General features: G+C 36.2%; 1 protein-coding gene across 3 annotated transcripts in view; it reads left to right on the forward strand.

The window, feature by feature from the left end:
- LOC150105262 (polypeptide N-acetylgalactosaminyltransferase 11-like) overlaps window positions 1-14,327 on the forward strand; it is a 220,800-nt gene that overhangs the window by 162,115 nt on the left and 44,358 nt on the right. For all 3 annotated transcript variants that reach the window (XM_090394656.1, XM_090394657.1, XM_090394655.1), the window contains 2 exons: window positions 2,919-3,071; window positions 12,287-12,532. In XM_090394656.1, the coding sequence (XP_090250782.1) occupies window positions 2,919-3,071; window positions 12,287-12,532 (399 nt within the window). The remainder of the gene's footprint in view (window positions 1-2,918; window positions 3,072-12,286; window positions 12,533-14,327) is intronic.

The raw sequence follows: 14,327 nt of genomic DNA on the forward strand, positions 1-14,327 counted from the left end.
CAAAAGTGCATGACCTTACATTTATTAACATTGAACTGACAGCCATTTTCACATCCCCACAATTCCAGCCTATTCAAATCGTTCTGCAAGTACTGCATATCAGCAGCACTGCTGATTACCCTACCTCTCTTTGCACCATCAGCAAATATCTGTGTCATGTGCCAAATCCTTTCCAATGTCATTAATGTATGGATTGAATAACAGTGGACCAAGGACTGATCCTTGTGGCAAACCCTCAATCTTTCAGATTCACATTCCCCATATATTTTTGATATTCCAGTTAGTCATCCTCTTATCTATATGGGCCTATAGTTTATAATCCAATCCCATATTCTCCAATTTTCGTAACAGTCTTCCATGCTTTATTCTGTCAAAAGCCTAAGCATAATCCACAAGTATCATGGTGTATCCATTTCCCTCTTGTCTAACTCAGTGGTAATTATTATTATAGAATGTGATCAATTTGCTCAAACATGACTTCCCTTAATAAACTCATGCTGTTCATTGGTAGAGATTCTCTGTCAACCCAACTGCAACTGGCTAATTTACCTTCAGCTGAAAACTCTGATAAAGGTTCTTCATAGCCTAGATTGAACCCTGTTCTTTCCATCCAAAGGGCATTATTGTAATTGAATGAGCTATGGAGGCTCCTTTGTTTTTTGTGCAAGTACTGTATATCATGTATTATCTAATATTGCAATATTATTATTAGCATTAGCATAGCCTCCGTAATTCAGTTGGTATGGATGAAACCCTTGGTCGGAAAGACCTGGGTTTGATTCCCGTCGATGACATGAAGAACCTTTATCTGGTCTCTTTTGACTAGTGAGTTGACCAGTCTCATTAGGAGGTAGAGGGTTGTTTTCACCCGGAAGCTTGGGTTTATCATTTCTCAGAACAGGCAAACTGGCCTGTGAACACACACACACACACACAGATTTACAGTCAGAAATACATACTTAATCCCTCACTAGGAGGGCTCAACCAGTCCTAAGGGACAGATGAGGAATGAGGGAACCCAATATGAATAAAATAAAAATTAGGATTAGCACATAATATTCCATTATCAGATAATGCAACATATAATCATTAGCATTTTTATAGTTACCAGAAAAACATCTTTTAATGGGAAAATTAAGACTGGAACATTTCATGTTTTAGTTGTGATGGAGAGAAAAATTTATTCAAAGAAGGATAATTTCAGATATGATATTTTGATTAATTAATCATAATATCGCTTCAGGGTATAAATAACACCAAGAGAGGAAAAAAAAATTAATTTATTGAACTTATTAATATTTCATGGTTTTCTATCCAGTATTTCAGAGCAAAAATTATAACTATGATAAGCACACAGGCACTACACTAAATCATTAGAAACAATTCAATTTGTAACTAATGCAGAACTAATAACATGTCACTCTCTCTATGGGCTGGATAACTGTCAAGTTATAGAAAACTAGAAAATGTTTTAAATTTTTCATATAGTTTTACAATTTTAAAACAAAAACATTTTAATTTTTTAATAATAAAAATTTTAAATATACATTTCTAAAACTTTTAAGAAAATTAAAAATATCTAAATAAAAAAAATGAATTTTTAAACACGAGGAAAAAATATTTTTGTCATGTTTAAAATATTATTATTACGGACACCTCCATGGAATCCAAAAGTGACCCATCTCCAATAGTAGACCCATTTTATCCACACTGAATGGATTAACCAAGTCAGTTATTAGTCTATTCATTCACAACTCTCCAGGTGAAAAATGTAGTTTTCATACTCCTTCTAACCACAATTTTAATCAGCTTTCAGTGATGACTTCTTGTTCTGCCCCCTCTAGCTAAAACATTTGCTGAAACATTTTGTTTGCATCAATTCTATAAACCCTTTAACTGCTGATTTTATATTCTACTGACATTGTCCCATGTGCTGAATTAATTTTGCAAAAAATTTATAAATAAAATCATTTAAAATTCTTACTGAAGTAAGAAGTCCGGACAGCATCATACATTCTTGATATACACTTGTTCGCTCACAAAAATGGCAATAATAGTGTTTTATAAAATTTGCATAATCAAGGGGTGTCCACTTGATTATGCAAATTACACACATTAATTTATGTAGAAATTAATCAAAATAGATAGAGTACACCATACATATACTGGCTCAGCAAAGCAGGCGTGTATTATTCCCATAATAATACGTTCTCGGCAGTTAAAGGATTCTTAATAAATTCTCTCCACAAATTCCTCAACCCCCACTATTACTCTACCCAGGAAAAAACCCAGAAGATCAGACCTCAGTACAGTAATCCAGATGTGGGGTGTATCAAGGCCTTATATGGAGGAATAACACTTCCTTATCTCTACTTGTTAATGTGTTCTTCAATATTCAAGTAATCTTATGAACCTACCTTAGCAATATGACCTCTAAACTTCATCTAAGCATATCTTTGTCTACCATCACCCGTAAATCCCTAGCTTCATCTATTTCCTGGAGTATAGTTCCATCAAGTTGGTACACAGCTTGTAATCTATTTATCCCAAAATGCATAACTTTAGTTTTTCACATTAAACTGACACCCATTATCTTTTCCCATTTGACAGCCTATTTAAATCATCCTGCAAGTTCTACACATTACTCTACCTAATTCTGCATCATCAGTGAATAACTGAATGTTTCCTTTAGATAATGGATAACTTTATGTGCAGTCTTCTTCATTGTATGAACTAAGACAGTTTACTTCTAATTCAAGAATTTCTTGTATGATATGAAGCAAATATATTCCCAGATTTGTGTTTGTTTTCAACATAATCATACTGTATTTCTTTAAAAAAACGTTTTCTATTATAGTTATCTGTCACAATCAGCAGAATCTTTGTAAAATAAAAAAAATCTATAAAACAATTTTCAGATCTGGATGTGTGGAGGAAGATTAGAAATATTGCCCTGCTCCCATGTTGGCCACGTTTTCCGTCGAAGACGACCTTATGGCTCTCCAGGTGGAGAAGATACACTTACAATTAATTCTTTACGAGTGGCTCATGTGTGGATGGATGAATATAAGGTAATTATTGAATTTAACAGTTTTTTAATAATCAGAAAATTGCTAATTAATTGATTGCTTAGATCATATTTCTTTGTCTTAATTTACCATCTGCATGGCCAAGTAGGATTTTCCTCATATCACTTGCCTATGGGAACTAGATTCAAATTTTGTCTGTTATAAGGAGGAATTGTCTAAGCCTTGTCTGGACATGTGTATAATTTTCAGCCTTAGTGCTAGTGGCAGGATATTTTATCATCTCGGGAACTTGGATTTTGTGTCCTGTCTCCTCCTTGTTATGTTCCCATGGTTTCTCAACCCATTGTCTTAAAGTGAATCTTTGGTCCTGATAATCTCTGTTTGGCCTGAATCCAGCTTGTTCTTTTCTGCTAAATACCTTTCCTGGCATAGATAGAAGGCTAATTCCGCTCCAGTTTTCACATTTTGTTAGGTCTCCTTTTTTTTTGGTATTTTCACTGTTGTTGCGACGTTTCTTTATAATATTTTTCTCTCTACTTATTTGTTATAATATGTTTGTACTTTAATCATTTAGATTAACTTCTATTGTTTTATATCTTTCCTTTATCCTACCAGCTACACCATTTATGTTGAGACCTTTTCTTATCTTGTTTGCTTTTTCTTTACTTAATTAGTTATTTGCCCTTTATCTACCCTTTCTTAACTAATCCAACATCCTATCTTTCTTAAATTCAAAACTTGTCTAACACTGTACCTTACTTATACACATTTATCTCTTATAATTTAAACTCTACAATCAAATATTCTCACCTTCAGTGCTTTGCAGTCCTATTGGCCTCTCTATGTCCTAAACAAACAATCTGAAGAAGTTCACCCTATAAGTATTAACACATTTAATTTTATGCTGCGCCAGCTAATACCTAGGTAGAAAGGATTCTTGTTCAGGGTGACTCCTTTAGAGAGTTAATGTTATTTGATCAAGCATAAATTTATCTCCCCCTTGCTTGTCCTTTTCTTTCTTACAGTCACGGCTTACTTAATGCATTAGTATTCATGGGTTTATCTCGCTTGGTTCGTTGTTATTTTTATGAGCAGTAGTTTTGAATTCATATAATATAGGCAGATCAGGCAAGTACATGAATGAAACAATTTAATTAACTTTAAGGTGATACACTATAATACATTTCAAAACAGGATAATATGGTTGCACTCAACTCGGATCAAAAGCTCTAATTAACTTGTACTTATCACACATACAAAATCTTAATAACCTTAAATACAATCATAAAATACAATTCATGGATTATCATTAAGCCATTCGGATACACGTGGCTATCAGTGAACACCTCAGCACAATCACACTTTTAGTTTAACATGATCTTGTATCTATTCGGCCTCTTGGGCAAACAATTCTTAACACTGTCTCGGGCACATATCAAGTTGTAGGCTACTCTTACAGTTCTTTAAGTTCAGTCCAATTTAAACGTTCACACAGGAAATTCACTCTCTTCTTACAACTGGAATTAGTATTTCAAAAGTCTACATTACCATTTCTGTCCCTCTTAAAACTTGTTCCCGCCATGTCTAATCATCAAGGCCTTCAAATGTAATCGCTTTGGAGGATATATTCCGTAGATCTCGAGTAGAATCTCCGAGGGAAACATGGGAGGTGGCACGGTAACGTCGCCTTGAATGGACGGCTCAATTTAGTCCCTCCGTCGTATGACAACATCACAGCTATCCTAGAACACGGACATAGCTTGGCCCAATACGAACACTACGACGGGCGAACTAAGTGCCTTCCGCGACTGGGCAGGGACTTCCCTCCTACGACGAGCAGGACCACTCCGAGAGATCAGGAATCCAGGAAAAAAAAGATAAGGGCTCGAATCTTCATGCAAGGCCTTTTTGTTCAATTTTCTCCTCTCGTTAAATCTCGATATTTGCGACACGCGCCAACTCGGTCACGTGTGTCCACGTCAATCTCACTAGCTCCCTCTATTAATTTTTCGCATGTGTGTCTGCCTCCTATTCCTGGAAGACGCTTAGGTTTCCCTTTCCAATATTTTCATAATGCAGGACGGTAAAAGTGACCTTTGAACCTTGACTCACAGGCTTTACTATTTCAGTGCAAGAGGCTGGTTTTCCAAACGGATTTTTGCCAGCTTACATGGATTTCTATTATCAGGCCCACACTTAATACAGATTATATTTAAACACTTTATACAATTTTATACAATTCCTTAAACTTTATCTTGACTTGTGTTCACAAACAATTTATTTTTTCTATTGCCAACGTTCCATGTTCTCTGCCTGAGTAGAATTAATGTTGTGACCTGAATATTTTAATATAAACCTTTTTAATGCTTATTCAGGACACAACACTGTCACTGCTTCCTTCCACTGATCTGATATTTTCTGTTTCCAGAATTAGATTGTATAATTTAATTAATTCATTTACATCAGTGCCCTTATCTACTTTTAGTAATTCAGTGTATATGTTGTCATTTCCACATGCTTTTCTGGATTTTTGTTTCTTTATTGCATTCATTATCTCCAGTTACCATCTGTCAAAAACCTATCCATCTGAGCTGAATAATTCTCAAGATGTGTATATCTTAAGCATCCATTTCTGAGATAGTCTTGTTTTTCCAGTTTCATATAAGGTTCTTACATTCCATGTTACAGATTTTTAGTTATGTTTTGGTGACACCAGTTAATTCTTTTTCCATCTTAGAGCTTCCAAAAGGCTTTCACTCTGAGACTTCATTTTTGCTGCTTTTACTTCTCAGCTAAGATCGTCATTGTCTGGTGTTTTGCAGAGTATTATGTTCCTTTCATCATTTATGGTTCAGGATTCTTAGTTTCCATAATCATTTAGTTTTTATTGGAAAGGGGGATTAGTCCTTTGCCAAACCCTTCTCCTTTCTCAACTGGGCTTGGGACCTACTATGGTGGAGTTGCTACAAGCTTTGTTGTAATTTTACTCATATGTAGATACCACATTGTTCAATTAAATTTTGTACATATATATTCTTCAATAAATCACCTCAACTATTTATCTGTAACCTTAGATGTGGCTTTATTTATATGTGAATGCTAACTGCTTAATTTGATCTTTGTACATACAGTTGTACATTTATGTTATATGCTAAGTTGTCCTCAACTGCTTGTGTGCTGCTGTAGCCTCTGCTGTACTTCTGTTTATATGTAGATGCTACATTGTTTAATTTAATGTTGTTGATATCATCTACTAATTGACTTTGACTGTTGTAACCTCTGTGGCCTTTGCTGTAGCTTTTTTATTATGTGGAAGCCACATTGTTTAACTTGATTTTTGTATATATACATTGATTTTATCTTTGATTACCTGTGAATAACTTTAACCTCATGTATTGTTGTAACCCTTGCTGTGATTTTATTTATGTCCAGATAATGCATTGTTTAACCTTATACAGCCTTATACATAATTTTCATTTATGTTTTTGATGTACTAATGTATATTAGATTATTTTGTTCTCGTGGAAAGGCTTAGACGTTGGTTATGCATTTTCACTATATAATTTAAGGGAATTACAGCGTACCAGGATATACATTAAAATAAATTTTAATATATTTCAATATTTCGGCAACGTCATGTTGCCATTTTCAAGCACTTAAGTACAAGACACGTGCACGCAGGCACAACAAAACAAGTAAGTGAGGAAGAAGTAGGAAGCTATTATTTCTCCTAAAGTCCTGATTGTACCCTCTAGCAGGCAATGATGGTATTCTTGGGCGATTGAGCTGAAGGTCTTCTGGTGTAGGTTTCCCAAATTTGAGGAAGTCTCATGCAGCCAAATTTGTTGAGGTTTGGATCGTTTCTTAGGCTGAAGCTGATTCCATGAAAAGCCTTTCATATCTGTATTTGCTACGATGTATTATCCTGGCTTTCTTCCACCGTATTCTATGGCAGGTATCCAGCGCATGGTCAGCAAGACCAGAGTGGCTGTATTGGTGAAAACGGATGTAGTCCTTGTGTTCTGAAATTCTGATATTTGCTGTTTGGCCAAAGTAGGACAGCTTACAGCTGCAAGGGACCTGGGATACACCAGGTAGGTCAAGGGAGGGAGGTTGGTCTTTAGTAGAGCGGATAAGGGATGCCAATTTTTTATATGGTCTGTAACAAGAAGTTATGTTTTTTAAGATTTTTTTGATTTTTTCGAGGTGCCTCGGATGGGGTATGGTGATGGATTTAGAGTAATCCTTGTTGTGTGTGTGTGTGGGGGGGGAAGGTTGTGGTTTACTGGTTTCAATATTTTTTGGATTTTTTTTTTTGGGGGGGGGGGTTGCCATTGGCTGAGAAAGTGTTGAGAATGTGGTTTAGTTCTGTGGTTAGGGCATTGTCATTCGAGCACATAAGTTTAGCCCTGTTGTGTAGTGTCTTAATGACTCCATATTGTTGTGAGGAGGGGTGGTGGGATTATTGGTGAATGTATCTGCCTGTATGGGTGGGTTTTCTATATACTGAGAAAACCAAGGTTCCATCAGGCTGGCGGGTGACTAGTGTGTCTAAGAAAGGAATGCAGTTGTTGTTTTTTTCCTCTTCCAGGGTGAATTTGATTCCGGGGTGTTGTTTAAGTGTGTTAAGAAGGAGAGGAGTGCATCAGAGCCATGTGGCCAAATAGCGAATACATCATCTACATAGCGAAGCCAAACGGTTGGTTTTTGTGGGGCAGAGTTTAAGGCTTTCTCTTCAAAAGTCTCTATATAAAAGTTGGCCAAGGATGGAGAGAGTGGAGAACCCATGGCTGTCCCCTCTATTTGTTTGTAGAATTTTCCTTGCCAAACAAAATAGCCTGAGTTCATTGTGAACTGAAATAGGGCTGTGATATCGGGAGGAAATTTAGCTTGGATTAGCTCTAAGGATTCTTTGAGTGGGACATATGTGAATAAGGAGGAGACATCAAAACTGACCATTATGTCAGTGTGTTTGAGTGTAAGGTTTTCTATGTTGGCTTTGAAGTGGGCTGAGGTTTTTATGTATTGAAGGTGTATTGCCAGTAAGTATAGTGTGAGAGAGCTTTGACCAAATGTTTAGCTAGTTTGTATGTGGGGGGGGGGGGGGAATCAATGCCATCCACTATGGGACGTAATGGCACATTTTCCTTGTGAATTTTTGGGAGTCCATAAATACGGGGGGGGGGGGGGGTATGGAGTTATATGGCTTTAATTTGTTAGTGATTTCCACAGGCCAAGAAGTGACCTTCTTAAGGAGCCTGTGGAGTTTTCTAATTTGTGAGTTGGTGGGATTGTACTTGATAGGGAGGTAAGTGGCCCGATCTAACAATAGAGATTTCAGCTTACCTGTGTAATCTTTTTGGTTAAGCAATACTGTGGCATTCCCTTTGTCAGCTTTGGTGATTATTATTTTCTTGTTTTTCTTTAATTCTAATAGAGATTTAATTTCTTTACTGGGCATGTTGGTTTTAGGTGGTTTAGCTTTGGTCAGAACATAAACTACATCCAGCCTAATATCGTTGGCGACGTGGCTTGGAAGGTGTCGAATCCTGCGTTCAGTTCATATCATAATATCCTCAGCAGGTATTCTTCTGGGCGCAATGGCGAAGTTGTGGCCACGTGCGAGGGCGTTGAGTGCTTCAGGTTTCACACTAAGTGATGACAGGTTAACTACCGTTTCGGTAGGAAGTTGCGGTTTTGAGATCGTGTTCTTTTTTAAATTTTCAAATTTTTTGATGTGTCAATCGTACTTTTTTTAAAGAATTTAAAAAAAAATCTTAATCACTATCCGGACTAGTTTCAACCTTTATTGAGGTCTCAACAGACGAAAGTTTGAAATCATTCTGGATAGCAGCCATTCCCATAATGCATAGCATTATAGTTGTCTGTAAGGATACGTGCTTTGTATTATGGGATAATAAGGCAATAGATATATATTCATTAGCTTCTATATACAAGTAGCCCAGTTGTGAAGTTACTTCACGCCAAATTTTTTTTGTTTCCTTATACTTGGATAAAGGATTTAAAACCAAGAATATAATTTTTTGGCATCTTTAATTTATGGTATAAGCAAGTTAAAAAAACTTTCTATATGCACACACATGTGCATGTGTGTGTATGCACACATTAATAATATTATGCAGGAGAGCCTGGAAAGTTCTGATAAACACCTAGAACAAAAATAATATTAAAGCAACTGATATAACCACAAGAACATACGAGAATATAAGAATATAAGATACATTCATAACTCTGCTATTAGTACGTTTCTTTCTTGTGATTATATCAGTTGCTTGAATATCATTTTTGTTCTAAATGTAGCAGTATAAAGCACAAGCAAGAAGGGTAAGGAATGCTAAATCAGTTTTTGAGAGAAAATTAGCTAAGCAGGCCAAAGTAAATCAACTACACAGCAAGTAAGAGCAAGAATGATTATTATTATTTATTATTATATGACACCTCCAGGGAGTCCAAAGACTCATCGAGGGAGGGCACCTACTCTACAGCTACTCCATCTCCACCAACTACAACGAACTGCAACTACCTTCCACCACCACCACCACTAGTATTTTCACAGACAATCAAACATCCATGCTCACACCGGGATATAACCACAAGAACATACGAGAATATAAGAATATAAGATACATTCATAACTCTGCTATTAGTACGTTTCTTTCTTGTGATTATATCAGTTGCTTGAATATCATTTTTGTTCTAAATGTAGCAGTATAAAGCACAAGCAAGAAGGGTAAGGAATGCTAAATCAGTTTTTGAGAGAAAATTAGCTAAGCAGGCCAAAGTAAATCAACTACACAGCAAGTAAGAGCAAGAATGATTATTATTATTTATTATTATATGACACCTCCAGGGAGTCCAAAGACTCATCGAGGGAGGGCACCTACTCTACAGCTACTCCATCTCCACCAACTACAACGAACTGCAACTACCTTCCACCACCACCACTAGTATTTTCACAGACAATCAAACATCCATGCTCACACCGGGATTTGAACCCGTAGCCTTTTGGCTGGAGAGTGGATACGCTAACCACTTGGCCAACCATGTAGCAAATCCACTACAGGCCGGCATGTAGTGGATTTGCTATGTAGGTGTAGCAGTATAAAGCAGTACTTTATACTGCTACACCTAGAACAAAAATGATATTAAAGCAACTGTTATAACCACAAGAAAGAAATATACTAATAGCAGAGTTATGAATGTATCTTATGTTCTTATATTCTCGTATGTTCTTGTGGTTATATCATGGAAAGATAATCATTTTTTCTCTTCATCGCTGAATGACTGAACTATTTCTTCTGCTTCTGTTACTTTCTTATGTGGTGCTGATGGTAGGAAAGTGACAGAAGCAGAAGAAATAGTTCAGTTACAAAGTGATCACTTCATCATCATCATCATCATCATCAAATTCCTGCCATGTACCCTCAAGGGGTGTACAGGATATGACAGTACTACTGGAGTGATCACTTTGCCAGAACATATCATATAAGTAGTGACTTTGCGGTTACTGAGATGACAGAGACTGATGTGAGCATTGAGGTAGATGAACTGGAAGTACTCAGTATATTGAAAAATACCAATGTGAATACAGCAGTGGGCCTGAATGATAAGTCTGCTTGTGTGCTATGAGAATGTGCAAATGAACTGGCAGTGACTTTGACAAAGTTGTTTAATCTGTCAGTTCTAGCAAGGTTCCAAGAGAGTGGAAAGAGGGTAAGATAGTTTCATTATATAAAGATTGGCCCAAGACAGAAGTAGCAAATTACAGACCAATTAGTATCTCTGGATTCGGTGGTTAAAGTATTGGAAAAAGTAGTTAAAATTGAAATTCAGGAATGAGTGGACAGAAGTATGATACTCTATAGGGAGAAGCATGACTTTGTAAAAGGTAGGTCCTGCCTGAGTAATTTATTTACATTTTAGAATAAGGTGACAGTGGATTGGATAAAGGAAATGGCTACACCATGATTGCTGGACTTTTCAAAGCAATTTGAATACTGCATGGAAAACTATTACATAAGTTGGAGCAAATGGGAATGGATATGAGGCTGGTGGGGGGGGGGGTTGGCTGATAGACAGATATAATAGGGTTGTGTATAGTGGGGTAAATTAAGGCAAATGAGGGTGACTTGTGGAGTGCCCCATGGCTCTGTACTAGGACCACTACTCTTTAATTTGTACATTAATGATACAGCAGAAGATTTGAGGGTAGATGCAGTTGTTTGCCAATGATGCAAAAGTATGTGAGCAATAGTTCATAAAGGTTATATACATATCTTTCAGAGTGACAGACAAATTGGGAATGTGGGCAGAGGACAGTGGTTTTCAATTTAATGTTGTAAATGTTAATGTAAAATATAATGCAATATAATGGGATGAAAGGGTTACATAATTTATATCATACTGGTGGTACTGGATTATAGGAAATTGATAAGGCTAGGAATCTATTAGTGATGTTGGATAGAGATTTGAAATTCAGTGGACATATTGCAAGAGTTTGCATAATAGCTCAGAGGATTGCTTAGATATTGAAGAGCACATTGACAGGTAAAGATAATGAGGTTATCACTCTTTATAAGGCTATGATTCACCACATGTTGACTACTGTGCACGGATTTGGTCACCTGCATGATTAGGAAACCGAGTGGTGGGAAGAATTCAGAGATGAGTGACTAAGCTTGTGACAGGTTTATGGAATGTTCCCTATGAGGATAGATTGAAGATGTGTAGATTGCAGTTTAGCTGATGAGGAGATAAGATTGTGAGATAAGATACGATTGTAACTTATAAGTTTAAATAAAGAAATTTTTCAATACATGGAGTAGGGGGAAAACAAGGGGGTGTTTAACAGTATGGTTAGTAAGGGTGCACAGACTAGATTCTATACTTTAAGAGAGGTGAATGAGTGGAATGAATTGCCTGAGGTGGTTGTGAGCACCCCCATCAGTGAATAAGTTTAAGGAGATGTATGATGCGTCTCCCTCGATGAATCTTTTGACTCCAAGGACTATCCGTATAAATAATGATAATAAAGTATAAATTGAAATAAATATTTCATCTTTGACTAAAACCTTTCAACTAATGCTGCTTTAATGCATTAGTTATATCTAAGATTAATGGAGGCCGTATTATATAATTTATAATTTTATTTTAAATATTACATATAAGATTTATAATTGCTATTAATAATTTGCTCTTTATGCAGAATTTATTTATGATTTACCATTGCATTGCAGGAAAATTATTTCAAAATACGACCAGATGCTAGAGATAAATGGTATGGTGATGTAACAGATCGTATTTTATTGCGTAAAAGATTAGGGTGCAAATCATTTGACTGGTACATAAAAACTATCTATCCTGAACAGACCCCACCTATAACAAAATCTGATAGCAAAATTAAAAAAGCTGATTTCTTGAAGTCCAAAAATTGGTTGTTAGAAAGGAAACGAATGCAACCTCAGATATTATATCGTTATCAGGTAAGTCTATATAGCCCAAGTCTTAACCAACATTTTAGATCTTATGATAGACAATATATAGTATTTGGCTCTGATTGGCAGACAATACTTTCATTTTTCTCACGTTTGCAATTTGTGCTCTCTCTGCTTAATATGGATCAATGATATTCACCTATAAAAGTCAATGCCTTCTACCTGTCACTTAATTTTGACTGATTACATCTTTGTCTACATTTAACTTGACTTTAGTATCCAGAGAGACTTGCTTTATGAACATTATTAATAAAGTCTTCATCCTTTCATTATTCTAGCCAGGTAGCCAGTTTAAGTCTCAGCTCAGCATTATATTGTTTATAAAATGACAGTGTACAGATAGGTTCTGCTTTAGTGTGTATTTACCTAACTTGTGTGCATATCAAATCTCAGTGAAAATTTGGGAAACTATGATATATTTAGTACCTTGAATGGGAATTATGGTGGGATAATCATGCTTCCCCTCCTCTCTAGAAATCAAAGATGATACTTTTAATCACTTCAGGCTGCCTCTAAGCAGGATGGTAGTTTCACACCAGGCATGAAAATTATTGACTGCCTATAGATGTTTGTGCCTTTCAGAAATCATCATCATCAAATTCTTGACATTTACTCTCAAGGGGTGTACAGGATATGATAGTACTACATGAAAAATTTACATCATTACTAACTTCCTACCTACAATTTTCTGCCAAATCAATCTGTTACCTGTCAAAGCTACAACATTGTCATATATTTATATTTATATATCTATCTTCTAAGGCACTTCTTACCGTATCAAGCCACCTATATCTTGGTCTTCCTCTGGGTCTTTTTCCTGCCAACCTGGCAGAGAACACTTGTTTGGCTAATCTTTCCTCACCCATTCTGTTTAAGTGACCATACCACCTGAGATTTTCTATGCTAATGCATTCCTGGATGCTGACAATGTCAAGTTCTTTCCTAAACAGAAATATTTAGGAAAGAACATGATCAACTCAACTAGGCCAACAGTATAGTGCGCGCACGCACACACACACACATATACACACATTTATCTAACCCTTGCCTGTTAACCAACTTCTAATAGCACTCCATTACTTGGAACTTTACCAAAAGGAACTTGTTGATATTGAGTACATCCCATTGACATTCTAAAATAAGAAGCAATTTCTGACCAGAATTTAGTTTGTACATACTCAATGAGTTTTACTGAGTTCTATTATTTTTTTATTTCTATTCAGTATTCTTTACATAACTGATATTTTATTTGTTTTTATGCATGTATTAAAACCTATTACTTTACATTTGGGGTTGGAAGGGGTGGTGAAGTGCAATACATAGCCTCAAACCTCAACCTCACCTTCCCGTGGTCCATCCTGTTCTAAAAGTACAAACGAGGCACTGGCGACCGAGTATGGGCGGTATAACCTTAACACCCTAACAGAGTAAATGCTGTTAGATCTGCCTGTCCAGAGGCATTAGGTAGCAGCCCTACCACTGGACTTACCCAACCACAGGTTAGTAACCTGCCCTGGGGAAATTCAAAATACTTTCAAGTTTCATGCAAAGAAAAGCCGGACGGACTGTCAGGGAAAAGACCACAACCCAGGAAACGGTAAACGAAATTGGAAAAAGGAACACATAATGAAGATTGCAACATGGAATGTGAGAAGCATTGCACACAAAGAAGAAGAACTTGATAAACAACTAAACCAAGCTAACATAAAAATATGTATAGTAACAGAAACAAAGAAAAAACAAAAAGGTACAAAAGAAACAAACAACTATATACAAATCTACA

This window comes from Typopeltis vanoorti, chromosome 6, assembly GCF_054136105.1.
Source record: "Typopeltis vanoorti isolate ZY-2024b chromosome 6, IOZ_Tvanoo_1.0, whole genome shotgun sequence".
NCBI lineage: Eukaryota > Metazoa > Arthropoda > Arachnida > Uropygi > Thelyphonidae > Typopeltis > Typopeltis vanoorti.